The sequence below is a fragment of the Lynx rufus genome, unplaced genomic scaffold (assembly GCF_022079265.1).
Source record: "Lynx rufus isolate CCGP_SWC_20201006 ecotype Redwood Valley unplaced genomic scaffold, mLynRuf1.p SCAF_1, whole genome shotgun sequence".
NCBI classification, from domain to species: Eukaryota; Metazoa; Chordata; class Mammalia; order Carnivora; family Felidae; genus Lynx; species Lynx rufus.
The window spans coordinates 14243672-14269199 of NW_025814823.1; the positions used below are offsets into that span (position 1 = coordinate 14243672).

The 25528-nt window shown below is 34.7% G+C and overlaps 1 protein-coding gene across 7 annotated transcripts in view; it reads left to right on the forward strand.

Annotated features, from left to right (window-relative positions):
* Window positions 1-25528, forward strand: part of NBEA (neurobeachin) — a 691423-nt gene that overhangs the window by 421980 nt on the left and 243915 nt on the right. For all 7 annotated transcript variants that reach the window (XM_047078787.1, XM_047078803.1, XM_047078809.1 and 4 more), the window contains one exon: window positions 18622-18746. In XM_047078787.1, the coding sequence (XP_046934743.1) occupies window positions 18622-18746 (125 nt within the window). The remainder of the gene's footprint in view (window positions 1-18621; window positions 18747-25528) is intronic.

A 25528-nucleotide genomic window follows, 5' to 3' on the forward strand; every position in this document is an offset into this window, starting at 1 on the left:
GTCACCTCAATTAAATGTTGCATTTAAACTATTAGACCTTAAAAATATATATCTGAATTTCTGGAAACTTATTGTTGTAGTTTAACAGAAATGGAAACCTAAGCACACTTAGTTTGTTTACCAGCTGATATAATTGTTATTTATTGGTAGACTTTTAGCAAGCACTGGGTGAAGAACTATTAATAACTATATAGATAAGTTAGTAACTCATATAGAGAAGAAAACTAATACTCAGACAAGTTGTCATTCATCTAACAAGTGGCAGGGCTGGGATTTGAACCTGTTTCTATCTATTCTTGCCCCTATTGCCACCTCTTGCTTATATGTACCATGCACTGAGTTCAATGCTTCACATGCCTTCCTTATGACAATTCTATCAAGTAAGTTTTATTTATCCTCATTTTATAAATGAAGGAACTGAGGTTTGGAGAATGTAATAGCATCATAAACGTAAATAATCTTACATAATACCAGACTTGTAACCATTATATAACCAATGGGACCCCTTTTATATTTTACAGGATTTAGAAAATATTTATTTGGCAATAACAAATACAATTTTAAAGATAATTGAAAATTATACAACTTAATATGAGGATATTCCTCAAAGTTAAGTAAATCCTTTTCTATGTGGTTTCTTATGGTGATCAATTTCTGAAGTCTTATGGGAAGAATTTTTAATTATAATTTCTAAAATACTTAAGCCTATTCACCACAGCAGTAATTATTAGGATGGCAGAAAATCTCCTTTCTTCAAGCACGGCAATTGCTGTCCAGAATTAGATGTTCACAAGTAATTTTACAATTTTCTCAATAAAGATTAAGGTAGTTATTTCTGTCCTAAGATTGCTTTAAGTGGAGAGTCTAGCTCTACTAGAAGAGAGAAAGAAAAGGAGTCTATAAACTCTAAAAAGCTTTGAATGCCGTTGCTCCCCCTCTCCCCCCAAAAAGGCTGAGTCAGAAGAATGGTTGGTTCAAGATGAAAAAACAAAGAATGAAAATGCAATTAAACATGTGCTAATCATGTGCTCATTGAATGAAGGTCTTTTCTTCTTCTTTTTGGAAACGACTTCTCTGCTCTACTCTCCAGCTCTGCCTCCTTGTTTAATTGTTCATAATATTGGAGCCACTCCCCCTCCCACATTAATAAATTATATCAAATTGTCCCTTAAACAGTTTCACCATTAAAACCCATCCCTACCAAATATTTTATGGAGGGTCACACCTAGTGACCTCCTTAAGAAACCACCTTTATGGGAGCTGAGACAACAGTGCTCCAGTGGGGCAGCTCTTCCTCTTTAGCTGCAGATTAAGGGAAGCTCAGGAATCAACTCTACAGCCCTGTCTGGATATTCAACTCCTCATTGCGTTTCTCTTCTTCTAGTTGAGACAATATACAACCATTGTAAACAAATATTTTGTGGGAATCGAGCACAATTTCCTGGGCAACACACTTAAAATAGCTGTTCTTGCGTTATGATAACATATAGGACCTGACCAGATGCTTACAGGCTTATTCTCATCTATCATTTTCACATTGAAAACTATCCCTTAAAGGCTATAAAACCACTTTATTCCTTATGATACCAGGAAACCAGGCTCTTGGGGAGTAATGGTACACCCACAAGGCAAAAGTAATCACCTAAATTTTTTTTTTTGTCCTCAGAAAACTGCTTTCCCTGAAGAAAAGAAAAGAAAAAGCAAATTGAAGGATCAAATAAACTATCCAATACTCTATCAGGACTTTTCTTTCTGCAGTATTAAGAATAAGTAATATATTGGGGCGCCTGGGTGGCTCAGTTGGTTGAGTGTCCAATTTCACTCAGGTCATAATCTCATGGTCTGTGAGTTCGAGCCCCACGTCGGGCTCTGTGCTGACAGCTCAGAGCCTGGAGCCTGCTTCAGATTCTGGGTCTCCCTCTCTCCCTCTGCCCCCCCCCACTCTCTGTTTCTCTCTAAAAAATGAATAAATGTTTAAAAAAATTTAAATAAGTAATATAAACCCTTTGATGGGATTATTTGGGAACAGAATAAAGATTTTTTTCTTGAATGGTTTGTTCACCCTTTTACCAAATAGGCATGCATCTACCTTCAAACTTGCAATATAACATATCCTCCTTTAAAATTACCAGATCGGGGGCACCTGGGTGGCTCAGTCAGTTAAGCATCTCACTTCAGCTCAGGTCATGATCTTGCAGTTCATAAATTCAAACCCCACATTGGGCTCTGTACTGACCACTCAGAGTCTGGAGCTTGCTTTGGATTCTGTGTCTCCCTCTCTCTCTATCCCTCTCCTTCTCATGCTCTGTCTCTCTCTCAAAAATAAACAAACATTAAAAAATGTTTTTAATAAAAAAATAAAATTACCAGATAACATTAACATGGCTTTTCAAAGTTCACTGTGAGTTCACTTTTTTTATATAATGTAGTTTATGCTGAAAGGTTTTACTTTTCATGTTATGATATTATCGTATGTAAACCCAATGATACTACTTTTTCCTCTTTCTGATAAAGTAAATTAGGATCAAAAGTAATGAGAAGTACAAAGGGTTGTCACTTCAGTAAACAGTACAGGGAAAAAAGAAGCGAAGAAGCTACAAATGGGGTGGGTCATCTAGAGAGAGCCACAGCATAAGCAAAAAGTTAGATGGGAACTTGGGTAAAAAATAAGAAACCCACACAGGAAACAGATTTTAGGCAAAAATGTTTCTTTTCTACCCACTTTCTTTTTCATGTCTTAGCTGTTTGATTAGATTGCTAATAAAAATATTCTCATTGTTAAGTATAGCTTGTACAGTCTAACGTACACTTTAGTAATTCTCATTATTTTTTCACCAGAACTTTCATTATAGTTAATTGGGAACCTTGCTTAATTCACATACATTCATCAATCACTGTCTCCCTCTTCTGTGAATCCAAAATGTTTCAGAGATTCTCAAGACTCATCTTTCATTGTAACTACTCCCCACTGATATGCATGGGAACAAATGATGTAGCCAGAGGTTGGAATGCATCCCCAATGGTGTATTTGGCATCCTTGTTATGGGATCCTGTCTCTCCTTCCAGGTTCAGTAATCATGTGGAGAGGGAGCAAACTAGTCTGGCTGAAAAAGAATGGGCTCAAAACAGGGATTTGGCTTTCTGAACTTTGACTTTGCAGTGTCAGAATGTGAGAAGTGCACTTTTCAGAGACAGGAAGAAGTGCACTTTTCAGAGACAGTGCATTTTTCAGGAGCATCACCAATTAATTTGTAATTTAAATGACCGTATATAATATACAACCTGAGGTTAGAGAAGATGGAAGCATGTTAGAGAGAGAAGACTTTGGAAGAAGTGCTCAGTAATACATAGGAAAAAGAGTCAGAACAGTAAAAATGGCTTAAGACGTATGTCGAATGTACGTGCAGATATATAATTTGGAGAAGAGGGCTTGCACACATACAGACATGCACTTATAGCATTGAGGTGATATATATCACTAGGAATTGACTAAACAGCCCACAAGGATGTTGAATAAAAGGCCAACGATTTTTCTTAGGGAGGAGAACGAAGGATGCCAATAAATGTAGACTTCTTTTTGCCAACATGTTTTATAATTATGTTTCATTAGCATACTCCCACCTGTGTACTTGTACATTCACTTAAGCAGCCAGTTGGTTTCCCTGTTTTTATTATTATATCTCATCTCTTTCCTTCCTAACACGTAAAAAAATTAACTATAGGTTTATTTGTTTATTTGCATTATGAGATAGATTGAAAGGTGCGTAAAGGCAGGAATCATGTTAGTCTATTCATCTGTGCACACCTAGTACTTTAGCCTGTGGCCCGGGTCATAGTAGGTGTCCACTAAATATTTGCTGACTATATGATGAGCATACACAATAAGCACACAGCATTCTGTGTATTTCGTGGTTATTATTGTTCATTCACAACAATTAGTTCTGCTTATAGAGAAGCAGGAAACAGCTGTGCTGGTGCTTTCAGTGTAATAGCCTCAAGATAGTCCGTTTCCTCGGTTGCTTTCATTTATTTATTTATTTATTTATTTATTTATTTATTTATGTTTATTTTTGAGAGAGAGAGGGAGGGAGGGAGAGAGAGCACGAGCAGGGGAGGGGCAGAGAGACAGAGAAGGAGACACAGAATCCAAAGCAGGCTCCAGGTTCTAAGCTGTCAGCACAGAGCCCAACTCGGGGCTCAGACTCACAAACTGCAAGATCATGACCTGAGCTGAAGTCAGATGCTTAACTGACTGAACCACCCAGATGCCCCATATATATATATATATATATATATATGTGTGTGTGTGTGTGTGTGTGTGTGTGTGTGTGTGTGTGTGTGTATTTTTTTTTTGAGAGAGAGAGAGAGGGAGGCAAAGAATCTGAAGCAGGCTCCAGGCTGCACAGAGCCCAACATGGGGCTCAAACTCACCAACTGAGATCGTGACCTGAGCCGAAGCTGGATGCCTAACCAGCTGAGCCACCCAGGCTCCCCTTCCTCAGTTGCTTTGTTTACAGTTTGAGGCAGGGGAGCATGAGTTAGGGAGCCAGCCATCCTGGGGTTGGGTTCTTTTTCTGTCACCTCCTGGTTGCTTCATGGTGGGCACATATTTAACTGTGCCTCCATTTCCTCATTTGTAAAATGGGTTAATAACAGTACTTATCTCAAACGGAATATATCAAAGAGTGAAGAGTTTTACATATACATTGCTTAGAAAAGTGTCTGGAACACAATAGGCTCACAGTAAAGGTTGGACCTTGAAAAAGTATTATTATTCTAGGAATTTACTCAATTGGGTTAGATTATACAACAGTGACGTATGACCTTCAGTTCAACCCAAGAGAAGTTTATTTCTCACTTACACTGCATGCCCAACATGGGTCTGCAGGGAAGCTCATTCCCTTGAGGTCACTCAGGGATGCAAAACGATGGAAATTCCATATCAGTGCATATTTTCTTGATTACTACCGTGGAGGGAAGGAAAAGTGGCAGATTGTTCATTGGCTCTTAAAACTTTTGTCTGGAAATGACTCACCTTTGCTCACATTTTAAGTCACATAGATGTGCTTTATTTCAAAATGGTTGGAGAAGTATAATCTCCAGTCTGCCAGTTAATTTTAGTGTTTTTCTTTGATCTTGGTTAGATTAAAAGTCATGCACAGAAGTCCTGACCCTAGTAATTACCACCAATTCTTTAATAAAGTAGAAATTCAGATTCTCACTGTATTTGATGTGTATAGTTAGCAAAATATTCCTTTGTTCTTTTTGCTCTTATCTCTGTTCCATTGGGTAATTTTTGTTACCAAATACTGAGTGACCAATTAACAGTACAGTCATGCTTTTTCAGGTAAATTCAGTTTTCTCCCTAGCTTATGAGGTGATCCATTCCTGGGAGGGCAGTAAGGAACTGTAGTATATTCTCATGAGCCTAAAATATAATTATTAAAAATTTTGTGGAGAAAAACTATGATTTCCTGAACTCTATTTATGCTAAAATAATACCAAATTTCATTTAATGAACACCATTACATTCATAGTAACATTAATATCATAATACAGCCTAACTGGTGATCTTCTCTTGATTAATTACTGGCTGTTTACCTACTCCTTTCCAGCACTTATGCGGCTTATAAAACCACACTCATGAACAAAACATACATATGGTACTCTATGTTTCTATACTCAGTCCTAAGAGGTAAAAACAAAATTACAGGACTAAAATAAATAAACAAATGGAAACAATACATACGATATCACTTTCACCCTCCTAGCTGACAAATTAGAGGTATCAGGCATGACATTATCAATGCTAAAAACTCACAAGTCCCAACAGAACTTCAGCGCAGCATGACCCCCCTGTACAACTTTGGTGATGCTTGTACAGCATCACATGCACATGTTCACCTGGACACCTGCTCTCCAACTGCAGGGAGTCTAAATCAGCCCTCCTTCATGAAAGACGTGTTTGTAAACCTAACTCAGGACATTAAATGAATATTTTTGTTTATGGTATAGGAGAGTGGTCCAGATTCATTATACTGGAATTTGAAATGGAAGGAGTGATAGAGGAACAATTTAAAGACTCTGCGGTCTTGTATATTGATGAATTTCAGTGGTAAAACAGCGAAGAACATGCTAAGTGAGAATAAAAGGAAACCTAACTTAGGACATGGAAAATATACTTATCTAACGAGGTGTATCACACAGTACAATTTTTCATCCTGCTTACAAATTATTAATAACAGTCATTTCTGGAGTTCTTCTTAAAAACTCAGTGCAGTGGTCTCTTGTTTTTCTGGAGTGACTCACAGGTTGTAGAAGAATATAGCAAAGTATAGTACATACACTGAAATTTTATTTTTTTTTAGTTTCAATTTTTATAGAAGCATAGTTGGTATACGTGTTACATTAGTTTTGGGTGTACAACATAGAGATGCAAAAAGTCTGTACACTATGCTGTGCTCACCACAAGTGTCACTACCGTCTGTCGTAAAACACTACTACAATACCATTAACTATATTCCCCAGGCTGTACCTTTTATCCCCATAACTTATTCATTTCATAACTGGAAGCCTGTATTTCCCACTCCCCTTCACTCATTTTGCCCCCATCCCCCTCCCCTCTGACAACCACCAGTTTATTCTCTGTATTTATGGGTCTCTTTTTGCTTTTTTTTGTTTGCTTGCTTATTTGTTTTTTAGATTCCACATATAAATAAAATCACATGGCATTTGTCTTTCTCTGTTTGACTTATTCCACTTAACATAATGCCATTTCGGTCCATGTTGTCACAAATGGCAAGCTCTCCTTTTTATAGCTGAGTAATATTCTGTTATACATATATAATATATAAAGAATACATTCTGTATGATATATATTATATCCTCTTTATCCATTCATCTGTCACTGGACACTTGGGTTGCTTCCTTATCTTGGCTATTGTAAACGCTGCAATAAACAGAGGGGTGCATATATTTTTTGAAACACTGTTTTCATTTTCTTTGGGTGAATACCCAGTAGTGGAATTACTGGGTCATATGGTATTTCTAATTTTTAATGTTTTGAGGAAATTCCATACTGTTTTCCATAGTGGCTGCACCAGTTAACATTCCCACTGACAGCGCATGAGGGTTCCTTTTCCTCATTCCTCACATTGTCACCAACACCTGCTATTTCCTTTCTTTTTGATTGCAGCCATTCTGACAGGTGTAAGGCGATCTCTTTGTGGTCTTGACATGCACTTCCCTGATGGTTAGCAATATTGGGCATCTTTACATTTGTGTTGGCAATCTGTATGTCTTCTTTGGAAAAATGTTCAGTTCCTCTGCTTATTTTTTAATCAGGTTATTTGTTTTATTGGTGTTGTGTTGTAGAAGTTCTTTATTTTGGTCAATATACCCTTTCTTGGATGTATCATTTGCAAATATCTTCTTCCATTCAGTAGGTTGCCTATTCATTTTGTTAGTGGTTTCCTCTGCTATGCAAAAACCTTTTATTTTGGTGTAATCCTAATTATTTTTGTTTTTCTTTCCCTTGCCAGAGGAGACATAATGAAAAAAAATGTTTTTATGGTTTGAGGTCTCACATTTAGACCTTTAATCCAGTTTGAGTTTATTGTTGTTTATGGTATAGGAGAGTGGTCCAGATTCATTATACTGGAATTTGAAATGGAAGGAGCGATAGAGGAACGATTTAAAGACTCTGTGGTCTTGTATATTGATGAATTTCAGTGGTAAAACAGCGAAGAACATGCTAAGTGAGAATAAAAGGAAAGGAGTATACTTATCCATTTATTATATATGTTTTGCTACCAGAATATATCTTCAGCACCAAGAATATTACTAACAAGGGATAAGCACTCAGTAAATATCCTTTTGAATGAAAACATTGAAGAAGGAAGGAAAAGAGAGAAAGAAAGAAAGAAAGAAAGAAAGAAAGAAAGAAAGAAAGAAAAGAAAAGAAAAGAATAGGAGTTCATAAAAAAAAAGAGTGATGACCTAAGTTGGTAACCTGTCACAGATGCCAGGTATAATGGTGCTAGAATATAGGACTTTTGGAGGTATAACATTCCGCCAACAAAAGGACCTCTAATGATTCTTGACTTGCTGGTAAATAGTATCAGAAAAAATGGGGACACAAGGAGAGAATAATTTATATACTCTTTAGCAATATTTCTAAGCATTTGGATCAGAAACAGTTTTGAGAAAAATTCTGTTAAAATTGTGGACCTCTTTTCCCAAAATACATATGTACATATCCCTCAAAATTTTGCATGCCATTTCAGGAGCTTTGTGGATGCATAAAAGTCATCCATGGCTTAGTGATGAGTAAATTACCACATATTTCTTTATAAAAATGAGAACACTAGGGGCGCTTGGATGGCTCAGTTGGTTGAGTGTCCGACTTCGGCTCAGGTCATGATCTCACAGTTCGTGGGTTCGAGCCCCACCTCAGGCTCTGTGCTGACAGCTCGGAGCCTGGAATCTGCTTCAGATTCTGTATCTCCCTCTCTCTTTGCCCCTCCCCTGCTCGTGCTCTTTCTCTCTCTCTCTCTCGAAATAAATAAACATTTTTTAAAAATTGTTAATGGGAACACTAGATATAAGTCATGTAGGAAAGCAGATTTCAAAATTTTCAAGAAAAAAAGTACAAGTCCCATGAAGAGAAGTTCAGCAATAAAAACCTTTCAGTATTTGTAAGAAGTTTTAAAAACAGAACTATGAAAATACAGTAGCAAAAATGCCAGCAAAAAAAGAAACCATTGTGAGTGAAAAACACATACCAAAAAAACAAAAAGGAAGAAGAAAAAGAAGAGGAACACAAGTGCAGAGGAACAACACAAAACTATGAGATAAATGTGAGACAGACCAAAACCCAGAGCGGAGGTGTAGTTGACAAAACTAACGTTAAGTCCTCCATCAGTTTCCATAGTGACAGGGAAATGGCTTCTTCCCCTGCTTTGACCTAACAATCCACTGTTGGTACAAAATACTGCTTTAGCTTTCCTACAGAGAACAGTTTGCCCATTTACTCAGCCTCTTCTGAGCATCTAGTTCCCCCTGTACCTGGTCTTTGTCCTCTTTTCTACCCTCTGCCTCACCTCAACCCTCCAGGAACATGGTTTCTTCCAGATTATATAAGGCCAGGGCCATATGGGTGCTTTTTCTAGCCTCTTGCTGTATGAGTCTTCTTGGACCAGTGTAATTTGCACATTTTCGGGGACCTAGGGTTCAGGGTTTTCAGACTCATCAGACGGGAACATCTATAAAATAAACCGGTGTATTTCTTGCTAGTGTTAACCATCTCTCAGTAAGTAATTACATTTTACGGGAAAAATAAATAAAATGAGGAAAAAGTCCCCTTTTCTACTAGGGTTGGAGAAGGGAAGGGAAAAAAGCACAGAGTGGTGAATAAAGTAGAAAACTCCTTCCTCCACACTGCAGTGGATTTGGAACAAGAAGAGGAAGATACTACTGGCACCCTTTCAAGTTCAAAGGCACAGTCTAGGTAAATGATACCCACTGGACTGGCCTGTTGTTGGAGACCAACAGTAACTTTAGAAGATGATCCAAAGAAAGCACAACTCTCCAATTCCTATTATTATTTCATCTATACTCAGTGCCAGCACTATCTTTAAACTAAAAAGAGTAAAATAAGTAGGGTGTAAAAGGAACAGACAGTTGTTTAGAAGAGTTTATGTCTGTTCAAATATTGAAAACCCCAAGTATGATTCAAGACTGACTCTCAGTACTGTAAAATAATTTCTATATAGATAATGGGAAAAATACCATAAGAACAAATCAGAAAACAAATATTCAAATTTTCCCAGTTTCCCCCGTCAAAAAAAATAAGAAGATGGATTTTAGATTTTTGAAACTACAGTTAAATATTTTTTCATTGTTACTTATACTTAAATTTTTATATGAATCAAGAAGTGTATTATTGACTTGTTTAATTAACATAAGGATATTTTTTAGTCTAAAATGGTAAAGGAGAAACGTAATTTAAAATGGAACAAAACAGAAAATGCATTTGAAATGAACAGGAAATTAGATTTCGAGATTAACAATGGTGATTTTTTTAAATAGATATGACAGAATACAGTCTTTCACAATTTAAACTCGTTTGTGATATTAGAAGGAAGAATGACTTTCCATTGAGATGTAGCTTTTACTCTGTCATTTATTCTTTGATCTTGGTTAACAGGTGGTAGGCGCTTATATGTCTCTCCAGTAGAGAAGGAAATAACTGTCAGTCACAACTGGACATTAGTTTCCTGTGTGTCCTTTCCCTCCACAGAGAAAAGTGGTGCATTCCTTATTATTTGCTCCCAGTACCATCCTGGACCTCGCTTGTTCTATATGCAGTATTCTCTACCACAGGTGCCCATAAAAATAGCGGGTTGCTGGAGTATTGGTACGTGCTATACTTCCCCAACTGAAATAGATATTAACCCTAGGAATAAGGATCCAAGATTCTTCTTTATGTAGAGCTGTTTAGGGAACACAGATAGTGAAGGAAAAGTTTGTTTTTCATCATGAAGAGTAAGTAAATATAAAGGAGGTATAGAGTATTGAGTTAATTTGTATAACTACATTATATTAGGGGATATATTTGTGAGTATTAGGAAATTTTACATACATAATGAAGTCTCGGTATAGTGCAGACATTTTTAAAATTGAACTTTATTTTGAGATAATTGTAGATTCACATTCAGGTTAAGAACTAAGACAGATCTCATGTCCTTTTTATCCAGTTTCTGCCAACGGTAACATCTTGCAGAACTACAGTATAATATTACAACCAGGATACTGATACGGTCAAGATACAGAACATTTCCATTTTCACCAGGGTCCCTCATGTTGCTCTTTTATGACAACACCCTCCCTCCTCCTGACTCTCCACACTGGTCTGTTCTCCAGTTCTATAATTTTGTCATTTCAAGAATGTTGTGTAAATGGAATGATACTGTATGTAACCTTTGTAGATAGTTTTTTTCAATCAGCATAATTCCGTGAGGATTCACCCAGGTTGTTGTATGTATCAATAGTTTGTCTTACTTTACTGCTGAGTAGTATTCCATGGTATGGATGTGACACAGTTGTTGAACCATTTTTACCTATTGAAGGACAACTGGGTTGTTTTCATTTTTGGGGTATTACAAATAAAGCTTTTATAAACATTTGTTTACATGTTTTCCTGTGAACATAAGTCTTCATTTCTCTAGGATAAATGCCCACGAATACAATGCTGGATCAAATGATAATTGCATGTTTAATTTTTAAGAAAACTGTTTTCTCTAGTGACTGTTCTGTTTTACATTCTTGCCAGCAAATGAATGAGTGGTCCAGTTTCTCCATATTTTTACCAGCAGTTTCTGTCATCACTTTGTTTTATTCTAGCAATTCTTATAGGTATATAATAATATCTCACGTGGTTTTAATTGGTCTGTCCCTAATGGATAGTGATATTGAATATCTTTTCATGTGTGTATTTGCCATCTGGTTGTCCTCTTCAGTGAAATGTCTCTTCATGCCTTTTGACCATGATCTAATTGTATAGTTTGCTTTATTTTACTGTTAGGTTTTGGTAATTTTTCATATATTCTAGATTTTACTTCTTTATCAGATATGTGTTTGGCAAGTATCTTCACCCACTCTTTTCATCCTTTTGACAGGTTCTTTTGTAGAGCAAATGTTTTTTTTTTAATTTCTGTATAATCCAGTTTATCAATTTTTCCTTCCCAGGCTTATGCTTTTGGTGTCAAATCTACAAACTCCTTACCTAGCCAATTACAAAGATTGTCTCCTTTTTTCCCTAATTTATTTTATAGTTTTACAATTATTTATGTTTCTGAGCCATTTTGAGTCAAGTTTCTTAAAGATATGAGATTTAGGTCAGGGGTTTTTGTCTCTTGTTTTTTGCGGTTTATTTTTGGGAGGGAGGTTTGTTTTTTTGGTTTTTTTTTTGTTTTGTTTTGTTTTTCTTTTTGCCTCTGTATGTTCAATTGCTCCAGCAATTCAGTGGAAAGATATCTTTCTTCCGTTGAATTAATTTTCTACCTTTGTCAAAATCAGCTGGGCATCTTTGCGTAGGTTTATTTATTGGTTCTCTATTCTGTTTGTCTAATCTATAGGTCTATTCCTTGCCAGTATCACATAGTCTTTAACTATTTAATGTCTTGAAGTCAAATAGACTGGTTCCTCCCCCTTTAACCTTCTGTTATATAAGTTTTAGAACAATCTTTTTTAAATCTACTAAAACTCTTGCTGGAATTCTTAAAGGAATTATATTAAGCCTGTGTATCAATTTGGGGAGAATTGATACATTTACTATATTGAGTTTTCCAATCCATGAACATGGTATGGCTTTCCATTTTATTTAGGTATTATATTTCTTTCATCGTTACTGTGTAGTTTTCATTACACAAGTCCTGTACATGTTTTGTTACATTTGTAACTCTCTTTTTTTGTTAATTTAAATTGTGTTTTTATTTCAGTGTTCATGTGTTCATTGCTAGCATATAGAGATACAATTGATATTTTTATGTTTATTCTGTGATCTTGTTAAACCCAGGCATTACTTTCAGGGGGTTTTGATAGATGTTGTTTGATTTTCTACATAGAAAATAATGTTTTCTGCAAACAAAGACAGTTTATTTCTCTCTTTCCTATTCTGTATTCTTTTTTGCCTTTTTTGTTTGATTGCATTGGCTACAAATTCTAGTACTTTGTTGAATAAGAGGAGTGGGAGCAGATATTTTGTATTTTTCCCAGTTTTAGGGGAAAATCATTCATTCCTTCTTCTTTTATTATAATTTAGCTATAGGATTTTTGTAGATGCTTTTATCAAGCTGAAGAAGTTGTCCTTTATTCCTGTTTTTCTGAAAATTTCTTTCATCATGGATGCATGTTGAATTTTATCAAATTCTTTTCTATATTGACTGATCATGTGATTTTTCTTCAGCCATTAATTTGGTGGATTATATTAATTAATTTTGAAACATTGAGCCAAACCAGCATTCCTGGAATAAACTTCAATTGTCATCATGTATAATTTTTATTATATATTGTGTAATTCTATTTGCTTGTATTTTATTTAGGATTTTTTGTCTGTATACATAAGCGATGTTGGTCTGTAGTATTCTTCTTTGTACTGTCTTTAGTTTTTATTTTGGTATTATACTAGCTATAATATTAGTTGAGAAAAGTTTCCTTCCCTATTTTCTAGGTGAAATCATGTATAACCAGGATCAGTTTTCTTTAAATGTTTGATAGAATTTTCCAGTAAAACCATGTAGGCCTGGAGATTCTTTTGGGGGAGTTTTTAAGTAATGTCTTAAATCTCCTTAATAGTTAATGATCTATTCATATTATCTATTTCATATTGAGTGAGTTATGGTAGTTTGTACTGTTTAAGAAATTTGCCCATTTTGTTAAAGCTGTCAAATTTATGTGTGTAGAGTATTTTACAGCATTTACTGATTATGCTCTTGATGGCCTCAGGGTCTGTAACAATATATGCTATTTCATTGCGGGTATTGGTAATCTTTCTCTTCTTTCTTTTTTCTTTGTCAGTTTTACTGGTATTAAGACTCAGCTGTTTGTTGTATTGATTTTCTTTGTTGTTTTTCTGTTTTGAATTTCATTGATTCTTACTTTTATCTTTACTATTTCCTTCTGCTTGCTTTGCTCTTATTTTTCTATTCTTAATGTTGGAATTTAGGGTATTGATTTGAGATATTTCATCTTTTCTAATGTATGTATTTGCACTATAAATTTTCCTATCATTACTGTTTTAGTGGGGCCCCACAAAGTTTGATAGTTTTATTGTAATTTTTATTCAATTCATTGTATTTTTTGTTTTCCCTTGAGAATTTTTTTTTTGACCCATAGGTTATTTAGAAGTGTGTTGTTATAGTTTCCAAGTGTCTGAGGATTTTTTTTCTGTTGCCTTTCTGTTATTGATTTCTGTCTTTATTCCTTTTTTGTAGGAGAGTACACTATAGGATTTCAGTTTTCTAAATTTGTTGGATGTGTGCTGTGGCCCAGCATATGGTCTGTCTTGAACAATGTGTATTCCTCTGTTGTTGCATGTTCTAAAAATGTTGGCTGATGGTGGTATTGTGTTCTTCTGTATCTTTGCTGATCTTCTAACTAGGTGTTCTATCAATTGCTGAAAAGAAGGGTGTATATACACACAATATAGCTCTGTATTTGTCATCTCCTTTCAGTTTATCAGTTTTTGCTTGACATATTTTGCTCCTCTATTGTTTGGTGCATACACATTTGGGATTGGTATCTAATTGGTAGATTGGCCTTTGTGTCATTAGATAAGGTCCTTCTTTATCTCTAGTAATTTTATTTTTTCTGGAGTATATGTTATATTAATATAGCCACTCCTGCTTTCCTTTGATTAGTGTTTGAATGATAGATCTTTTTTATTCTTTATTTTCCACTTGCCTGTATTATTATATTTGAAGTTGATTTCTTGCAGACAGCATTCTTTTTAAAGCATTATTATTTATTGTTTGTTTATTCTCCTTGTTTTCCATTGCTGTGTTTTGTTTTTCATGTCTTCTTGTGGGTTACTTGTACATTTCTTGGAATTCCATATTGATTTATCCATCATGTTTTTGAGTATATCTCTTTGTATAGATTTTTTAGTGGTTGTTTTAAGTATGACATTATGTATATGTATTTTATCAGAGTCTGCTGTGTTTTACCAGTCCAAATGAAGTACAGAATCTTTATTTCCTTTACATCCCTTTACCCTCCCCCACTTATAATATCTTTGTCTTAAATATTACCTCTACACACACTTAGAACCACATTGGACAGTGTTAAAATTTTTACTTCTATGATAAATCATAATTTAAAACACATATTTACTCATGTTTTGCTTCTTATGTTCCTTCTTCCTTCCTGGTGTTCCAATGTTCCTTTTATTGCTTCCCTTGTGTTCATAAGACTGGTTATAGCCACTTTTTAGACTGGCTTTGATGGCAACAAATACTTTGTTTTCCTTCATCTGAAAAATCTTAATTTTTCATTCCTGGGTAGTATTTTCATGGGTTATAGGAATCTGAGTTGACAGTTCTTTTTTTTTTTCCAGTACAAAAAATATATTTGGCCATTTCTTCTGGCCACCGTAGCTTTTGATATAAAATATGCTGTCATTCTAATTGTTTTATACCTGTAGGTGAGATGTCATTTTTCTCTGGCTGCTTTGTAGATTTTGCTTTGTCCTTTGTTTCAGAAGTTTAATCATGATTTGCCTTGGCATAAATTTCTTCAGATGTATGGAGTTCAATCAGCTTCTTATATCTGTACATTATGCTTTTTTTTTGCCAAATTTGAGAAATATTCAGCCATTATTTTTTCAGGGACTATTTCAGCCCTGCTCTCTTTCCTGTCTCCTTTCCAGAATTCCCATGACCCAAATATTTTGGATGTTATAATTCATAGATCCCTGAGGCTTTGTTCCTTTTTTTTTTTTTTCAGTCCATTTTCTCTGTTATTCAGATTGGGTAATATCTATTATTCTATCTGCCACTTAACTAAATCTTTCTTCTGTCCTTTCCATTCTGCTGTTAAGCCCATTCACTGAGCTTTTTATTTTGGTCATTTATTTGTCAGTTCTAAAATTTCTTGGTACTTTTTATATCTTCTAATTTTTTGCTGAGTGAGACTTTTTGTTTCTTTCCTGAGGCTTTCTATTTTTTTTATTTGTTTCAAGCATGTTCATAATTGCTCAGTGAAGCATTTTTTAAAAATCATACATGGTTTAAAATCTTTGTCAGAAAATTCTAACATCCCTGTCATCTCAGTATTAGCATCTATTGGTGACATTTTACATTCTGTTTGAAATCTTCCAAGTTCTTGATGTGACATGTAACTTTAGATTGAAAGACGATATTTTCTTATTATTCTTTGAGATATATTGTATCCTATTTAAACCTTTTGTTTTAGTTGACCCTCTCTGACATTCCTCCATTAGGAGAAATAGGGAAGCACTGCATCTTTCCTGCCAGGTGGAGGTAGAACTCCAGATTCCCCACCTGGATTCTACTGACATCTAGAGAGTGAGGGAGGAGGCAGTGCTTCATTACTACTGGGCAGGGGCAGGAGTTCTAGCTAGTGAGGCTAGTGTGGGTAGCCTTATTGGTGTTGATCAGAGGTGAAAGTCCTGACTCTCTACTAGGCGTTCTCTGATACCACCCGAGTGAGGAGGGAGAAGAACATCTCATTACTGTTTGGCAGTGGGGGGAAATCCAGGCCTTCCACATGGTTTCCGCTGACTTCTTGAGGGTGGTGTTCAGAGATGCAAGTCCTGGTTCCCTGTTGTCCTTCTCTGATACACCCCTGACTGAGGATGTTAGAGACTCAATCTCTTGACTGAGATTACATCTTGATTAGTAGACTTCCCAATTACTTTCTGGTGTGGGTAGAGTGGGGCTACTGTTTTTCTGTGGTGTTGAGCTAGAGTGCGATAGTTGTCTAAAAGTTTTCTCTTTTGCTGGGTTGCACCTTTCTTGGTTCTTTGGCTGGAGAAACCAGGCTTTTGTTGGGGACTTTTTTTTTTGGTCTGTACCCATGGGTCTAATCTAGGTTGCTAGCCTCTTTGCCTTGAGGTCTAGGATATGTGAGGCAAAAAGACAACCCTGGCAACTCTACTAAATTTATTCTTTGGCCCTGGGGTCATTAGTCAGTCTGCCTTCTGCTTTCCAACTTTCACAGTCTTGTTATATTTGTTTTACATATAGTGTCCAAATTTTTTCAGTCATACCTAATAGGAATAGAGAAAAATATGTCTATAGTTGGTAATTTGAGATAATATTAGATCTGTCTCTCCTGGGGAATTCAAAATTTGATTTTAACATGCTCTATTTTTTAATTTTTATTTATTTATTTTAGGAGAGACAGAAAGAGCTTGTGGGGGTAAGAGACAGAGAGAGAGGGAGAGAATCCCAAGAAGCCTCCATGCTGTCAGCACAGAGTCCAATACGATGTGGGGCTGCATCTCAGGAACCATGAGATCATGACCCAAGCCAAAATCAGGAGTGGGACCCTTAACTGACTAAGCCAACCACACCCCGATTTTGACACACTCTTAAGGAAAATCTGTATAGCAAGTTTTCAGCAGGGTCTTCCTTAAACCACTACGATTAGTCTGTATTTGTAAGGATAGATACTGTCCTATTTTAAATTCACAGAGGTACCTGTAACCATTATTCTTTGGCAATCTTATTTTGAATGAAAAATGAAGTTTTAATAATTATGATGTGTAGAAAAACAAGTGAATTCAAATATACTTCAAATGCTTATAATTTTAATATTCTCTTTATATATCCCTTACCTTGTTATATTCTTTAACAATTAAGTTGTGGAAAACAAAATTGGATAGCCACAAAATCCAAAATGTTTTTCAAAAGTGTATTACTGTTCTCAATGACTACATGTCTATAGGTTTTCAAGGTGAAGAATTGGCATAATAAATTCATTGACTATTCAAAAACGTAGTATGTCCTAGATATTGTACTAGAGATATAATGATGAGCAAAACATATACAGTTCCTGCTTTAATAAAATGTAGTATTCTTTTACAATAAAATAGCAAAATAAAAATGAAATCAAATCTCTTCTATGAAAGCATTTTATGTGTTTTTATGAATAGTGCTGTTCAAGAACATTAGAATATTATCTCTTGAGTATATTACTCCAAATACTAGAGAGAGAGAAAAACAGACTTCTCAGACAGTGGCTTTTATCACCAATGGTTATTGAAATTGAATTGAAAACAAAAATTATATTGTGAAACATTCCATTGATATACAATGAACAGATTTCAGTAGTTTCTGAAATATCTCGTGGATTTTTAATATTAGTTTAGAGCATAACATGGTTTAGACAATGTTACCCAGTGAAGGCTGTAATTGTTAATGGTTTATATTAGCTGAAAGCAGTAAAATCATCCAAGGACTCTGTTAGTGTTAGAATAATAATTTACCAAGACAATTACCACATCCTGGAATTTTTTGCAGCTCTAATTCAGTATTATTAATAATGGATAAAATTGCACTTTTCTCAGGTTGCTGTGGGCAGCAGGGAATTATTTCAATGAATATTTCAGCACATTATTTTAATCATTGTTCCACCAAATCCAAGCAGGCAATATTTTATGGTTCTTAATTCAGTCTACTAAGAAACCATGGTCATTAAATTGCAAACTATTTGTAGTGAGGTCTATCCTGTGATTTACAAGCCTTGTTAAAGACAGTGTAAAAGAAGGAAAACTGTGCCATTAATACTTGTAATTTGATGCTGCATTTGTTACTGAACTCCCCATGATTAATGTTTTCAGTAGAAAGAAGAACATTGTAGAGAAAACAGAGCTGAGTATTACAATGCTTAAAATATGAGAATGTTACTCTTTTAAGTTTTGGTCATTTGGACAGGAAATACGTATGTAAACACAACCGTAAAACATAAATATCTCAAAAATCATCTTAATTTTCCATTGAGACCAAAGAAATAAAGCCTTAATGTTATGTAAAAAAAATATATTTCCAGTTATGCATTGTTGTTAATAGTGCCTACTGTTTATTTCCTCATTCCTAGCCAATTGCATGATTTCTGGCGTTTGGATTACTGGGAAGATGATCTTCGTCGAAGGAGACGATTTGTTCGTAATGCGTTTGGCTCCACTCATGCTGAAGCACTGCTCAAAGCTGCAGTAGAATATGGTCAGTACCAATACCTCTTACACAACACTTCCCTGGATACGATGGGACTCTTTGTGGTTGAAAATTCATTTTTTTTCACTAGCATTTAAAATTCAGCATGTCGGGGTACCTGGGTGGCTCAGTTGGTTGAGTGGCCGACTCTTGTTTAAGGCTCAGGTCATGATCTCAAGGCTCATGGGTTTGAGCCCCACATCGGGCTCTGCACTGATGGTGTGGAGCCTGCTTGGGATTCTCTCTCTCCCTCTCTCTCTGCCCCTTCCCTGGTCATTCTCTCTCTCTCTCAAAATAAATAAACTTAAAAATAAATAAATAAGCAAGTAAGTAAATAAATAAATAAATAAATAAATAAAATTCAGCATGTCGTAAGTCAAAAATACTATGTTCTGCTTTATCCTTCAGTGTCATGTAGGTGACACTTACTCAACCCAATATTTCACCCATCTTATATATTTTAGACCCTTAAACTTCTTTTTAATAGATTAAAAGACTCTAGGGGCATCTGGGTGGTTCAGTCGGTCGAGCACCTGACTTCAGCTCAGCTCATGATCTCACAGTTCGTGAGTTCGAGCCCCATGTCAGGCTAGCTGCTGCCAGCGCGGAGCCTGCTTCAGATCCTCTGCCCCTCTTCTCTACCCCTACCCCGCTGGCGCCCTCGCTCTCAAAACTGAATAAACATCAAAAAAAAAAAAAAAGACTCTATACGAAGGATTATTACTCAACATCAATCTTACACAGCCTGAAACAAGAGTAAAATCAGTTTCTTTATCAGTTTCAAAGTCTTTCAAAATTTTGGTGACCAAGATACAAGGTGGCAAAACACACGATTGTAACTGTGTACTCAGACTTATATATTTTTATGTACAATTTGTGTATGTGTACATACACTCATATATGCTATATAAATGTACATATATGCATGATATATATATATACACATATGTATAGTGTTTGTATATATATACATGCACATATTTGTGTATTTAACAGAAACAAATGTCTTATTAATAATCTCATCATACGACATTCTCAATTTTTTTACTGTTTTATTCTCTTCAGTCTAAAACAAAACAAAAAAATAAATACTGCTACAATATGTAAATTGAAATTACCAGTCCTCCAATGGGTTGCAAATAAAGTTTAAAAAAAACCATCTCACATTAAATATATCATCAACTATTACACTACAGTAGAACTGTACCTTAATTTTTCCTTTAAAAAATCTATATTAATAGAAAATATCAAAATATTTTTATAATTTAATAAAAATACTACTATTTTAGTTTGCTGTCTACCAAGAAATATAAATAGGACTATTTTGTACCATTTTTAAGTGCTCCAACAAATTGAAGTGTAACTGATCAACTCAGAATTGAATAAACTATATACACTCAGAAAATACCATTAATGAACCCCTATCTATATATTTTTGTTATTAACCACTTTTGTTCTTACAATTACTTGTGTTTTTATTATGATAATTTTCATTTACTTGAGTATAATAAGTGAGCCATCTGTTTTAAAATTTACCATAGTTTATAACATTTAATACTATTCATGTTCTTGATGGATTAGACAGAGAAAATACTTAATCCTGATAAAAATAAAATGTGCAAAGCTTTTAAAACTTGTTGTACAGGTAGTCCAGGAATTGATATAACTTAGTAAGACTCAAACATATTAAATAAATAGATGAGGATTTCATATTAAAGAATTATGCCTAAGATAAAAGTTTCAACATAACTTTATACAATAAAAGTAACTATAGGAAAGAACATGCTAGAAAAAAATTATAGTTGACTGGTACTATAGGGGATTTCTTTAATGAACAAGAGAGATCACCTAAGGATTTTAGTGCCTAAGGATTTAAACTTAACTTGTTGTGTTATCTTTATGCTTAAAATAAGATATTGTCTTGGGCGCCTGGGTGGCTCAGTCAGTTAAGCGCTGACTTCGCAAGGTCATGATCTCGCAGTCCGTGGGTTCGAGCCCCTGGTTGGGCTCTATGCTGACAGCTTGGAGCCTGGAGCCTGCTTGGGAGTCTGGGTCTCCCTCTCTCTCTGCCCCTCCCCCACTTGTGCTGTGTCTCACTCTCTCAAAAATAAGCAAACATTAAATTTTTTTAAATGACATATTGTCTTTACACTCTAATAGAAGAGATTTTTAGAAATACCTAAAATGTCATGCTTTATAATTTGAACTTGAAATTATTAAAACTTCACTTCATACACTTTAGACTTTTTCACCAACCCATCCTATTTGAATTCATCCCATTTGAAAATAGAAACATATAGAGACAGTTTGTAACAGAGCTAGGCTAAATTGATATTAGTAGTGATACTGAGTTGACAAAGGTTTATTTATACAAGATCCACATTATACTGTATTCAGCATTCTATAGGTTGCTTTTAAAGAGTCTGTTAGTTTAAAAAACAAAAACAAAAAACAAAACAAAAAAAAAGGAGCCTGTTAGAAAAAAATGGCATTCTCTGTAAAAGCAGATACTTTGTATGTTTAATTTGTAAAATATCTGTATTATTAAACCATTGTTAAAGCCTATCAGAAACAAATTTTAAAATCTTTTACTTTAAAATCTTTTAAGACATCTGATAGTCAGCTTTTGATGCCATAGTAACTACTGTTACTGAACCTAAACTGAAAATAGCAGTTTAATTTTGAAATGAAAATGATGAAATGAAATGAAAGATGTAGGTAATACTAAACATCTTCCGAGTGTAGTGTAAGAGTATTTTATTTTATTTTTTGTCTACACATAAATAAACCTTTTGTTATTAAGTTTTTTGATTCCAATATAGTTAACATACAGTGTTCCTTTTAGTTTCAGGTGTACAATATAGTAATTCAACGATTCCATACATCAGCCAGTGCCCATCACAAGTGCACTCCTTACTCCCCATCACCTATTTCACCCATGCCCCCCACCCAGCTCCTCTCTGGTAACCATCAGTTTGTCCTCTATGCTTAAGAGTCTGTCTCTTGGTTTGTCACTCTCTCCTTTCTTGCTTTGTTTTGTTCTTAAATTCCACATATGAGTGAAATCATATAGTATTTGCTTTTCACTGACTGACTTATTTTGCTTAGCATTATACTCTGTAGCTCCATCCGTGTTGGTGCAAATGGCAAGATTTAATTTTTTATGGCTGAATAATATTCCATTATGTATATATACCACTTCTTTATCCATTCATCTGTCAGTGGACACTCGGGCTGCTTCCACAATTTGGCTATTGTAAATAATGTTGCTATAAACATCGGGGTACATGTATCCCTCTGAATTCGTGTTTTTGTACCTTAGGGGTAAATATCTAGCAGTGCAATTGCTGGATCACAGGGTAGTTCTATTTTTAACTTTCTGAGGAACCTCCATACTGTTTTCCAGAGTGGCTGCACCCGTCTGCATTTCCACCAAGGTGCACAAGGGTTCCTTTTTCTCTACATCCTCAGCAACACCTGTTTTTCTTATATTTTAATTTGAGCCATTAGTGTAAGAGTATTTTAAAGTATGGAGCAATTGATGAATTTGAAATTCGGAATGAGCGGTATTCAGAACTAATTATCTCTCTTGAGTTGAGTTCATTGATAGAAGGCAAGAGGGGTATGTTTTTTTAATACATAACTAGAACAAAGACCACGTGTATGCCATAAAACATTCAGAAAAGCTATATGGTACCCATGCCAGAGTTATTGTCACATCATTCTCAAGATTAAGATCGTGTCATGGAAAACAAAAGAGAACTGAAACAATTCTACCTCCAAAACCAGCTCTAGAGCATACCTCTTCAACCTTCAGCACAGTTTCTTTTGGTGGGCCTTTGCAATTGCGTAGAGAGTAGGGAGTAAAATATGGAGGATGTAAACAGATGAGTGGGAAAGTGCCCCCTGGTGTGAGCTGTACACAGAAATAGAAAGAAGTATTAAAAACTGCCAAGAGAAAAAGGTAGCATTGTATCTTCTTCCAAACTCTCAACGTGCCTCCTAACCTATATGTAAAGTTATTTCTTCAGAAGAAATAGAGAGTAAATGTAAGTTATTATTACAAAGCACTTCATCCAATAAAAATAAATGTTGAAAACCTTAATTAAAAATATTTTAAATAAAGCTTTTTATTCACATATTGCTAGAACATTCATATAAAAGTAAAAAATTCAGCCCATCATCTGGCCACTCTGCCTGCCATTAAACATTTAAATGTGTTTTAAGTACCTTCAAGTCTAGCAGCATATAGACTTAACATCTAAATTATTAAAATTTTGGTTTGTGTAGACCTAGGAAAGGTACATTTATTGTACATTTTTGTAAAAGGCTTCACATTTTGAGAGGGCTTCTAGGACAAATTGAAATTCAATTTGTTTCTTCCTCGATGTTAAATAATTAGAGTATTTCAATTTCCCTGTACATTGTGTCTTGAAAATTAAGCATTAAATGAACAGAAACTCTGCTATAATCTTTGGTCCAAAAAAATTATATTCATCTACATTGTGGCAGCAAAATTCTTTTAAGAGCAGAAGAATATTTTGTGAATGGAACTTTCAGTATGGATATAAGTGTTTGAATCAGTGATCAATGTTTCCAGACTATTAAACAAGTTGTACATAAATAGAGAATACTTACATGGCCATCAAAGCAGTCCCTGGGATTTGAACACTGGTAAGGTCTATCTGTTCATTCCTATAGTACAGTAAGTTTCAAGAAGGTGAGCCTATACTAATGTAACAGAACTGAAACTGAATTAGCAGACTTAATATTTTATTTAAAATGTTTTGAATCACTTGACTTTTCCCTAAATTCAGTCATTTAGATTAAACTGGAGTTAAACTTTCATGTGATGGGTGGGAACACTTAGCCATAATTTGAACATTCTTTTCCGATAATCTGTGTGGAGCCACAAATCAAATATATTAACAGTGCTTTCTTTTATATGAGCAAATAATCAAAACTGGGTATATTTTCAAGAAGATAGAAAGGACAATAATTTTGTTTCATACTGACTTTGAAAAGCTTTCCTTTCCATTTCATTATTAAAACTTTTGGTTGACCTTTTTCTGTTGGAAAACATTCTTAATACTGATGGAGTTTTTCATGCTTCTTAGTAATACTAATGAGTTGAATAATTTATGAGGTTGTCATGCGCAAAAGATTTGGTGTGATTTGATATACTTTCAGCCTTGGTGTTGGAATGTGATTAATAAAACCTAGAGGCATGTAATTTTTTCCTGATGTTTAATGTTCTAATTTTGTATGTATTAAATATGTTATTTAGGTATTTTCTAATAGTAAAATTTCTTAAAAGTGCAAATTTAATTGATTAGTAGGAATTTTACAGACCATAAGGAAGAATATAAGGAAAATATTTTAAACTCAAAATTCATCTTCTGACCTGCAGGATTTTCTTCTTCAGGGCAAATTAGCTAATGGGGAAATGATTGAAAAGGAAGGGTTTTGTGTATTGTTTATGTGTTTAAATAAAACCTAGACTAGTCAACTTCTGGTGCATTTCTGGTGCTTAAAGATTATGCTGTCAAAGAAGAGTACAAAATCTTAATAAGTTTGGTTGTCTTTGTTGACTGTCAATTATCATTTAAGACTCTGTTTCCCTTCCATAAAATTATAGTGGAACAATGTTTCATCAAAGCCTAGTATCGCAAGCTCCCCATGTCTGTGATCAAAGACATCATCTTAAATAGGTCTGATCAGGCATCGCAAAAGAGGGCAGGCTGCTTCAGCTGGAAGAAAAAAAACATAGAGCAAAGATGACAAAGTTAATCAGTCATTTCTTTGGCAATAAATAATAAGATATGCTGAGAACTGCAAATGAGAACATCCTTAGGTTCCTCAGAGATGTGTCTGCTTAACACCTGATTTATCTAAGCTTGTGAAGCCATCAAGATATGACCTTGATGAATAAAAAGCAGCTCTGTAATGAATCTGGAATTAAATTAGTTTTGATGGTATATGCATGGCTACTGTAATGTGCTGCTTGCAGAAATAAGAAAAGCACTTGAGACTAAAAAATACTAATGCAACTATAAAAATTGAGAAAGAAGCTAATTGACTTCTTTTTAAGAGTTTACAGTTATTATCATATTTGAGAAATACGATTTGATTTTTTTACGTAATAATCTATCGTTTGTATTATGTAGAAGCACTCGCAAACATCTTATTACTGTTCATCGATAACTCCATTTTAATTGGTGTGTTATTAATCGAATCTCCATATCTTGAATAAATGAGGTGATCTGATTATGGTTAAAATAATTCACTGAAAGTTAATGATGTAAACTCTTTTAAAAGAAGAAGAAAAAGACATACAAGGAATCATCTTTCAGCTCTTTTTTATGCCAGTGTCACATTTTAATATCAGAGCATTGTCTTCACTTCTCATTTTTATATTCTCTTAAAATAATTGAAACAGATTACATAAATGCTGTTACAAAATATGCTCATCAGATGCATTTTACAGACTTTATATAGCATTTTTGTACCAACAAATGTTCTAATTACAACTCCCCTGTCTTTGTGTTGAAGATGCAGATTGTAGCTTTAAACAGATTCAGAAGAATCAAATCACTGTATTAATTTAGAAGCATTTATTGAATATCTTCTATATTCCAAGCATTTGCTACATGATGGCTTCGAAGTTTGAGACAGTTTCTACCCTCTAAGAGCATATAGTTTAGTGCTTTATAACAGGGTGGAGGTGGGGGTGTGTTCCCAGCATCTACTGAATAGAGACTGCTGCTAGAATATCCTGTCATGCACAGGCA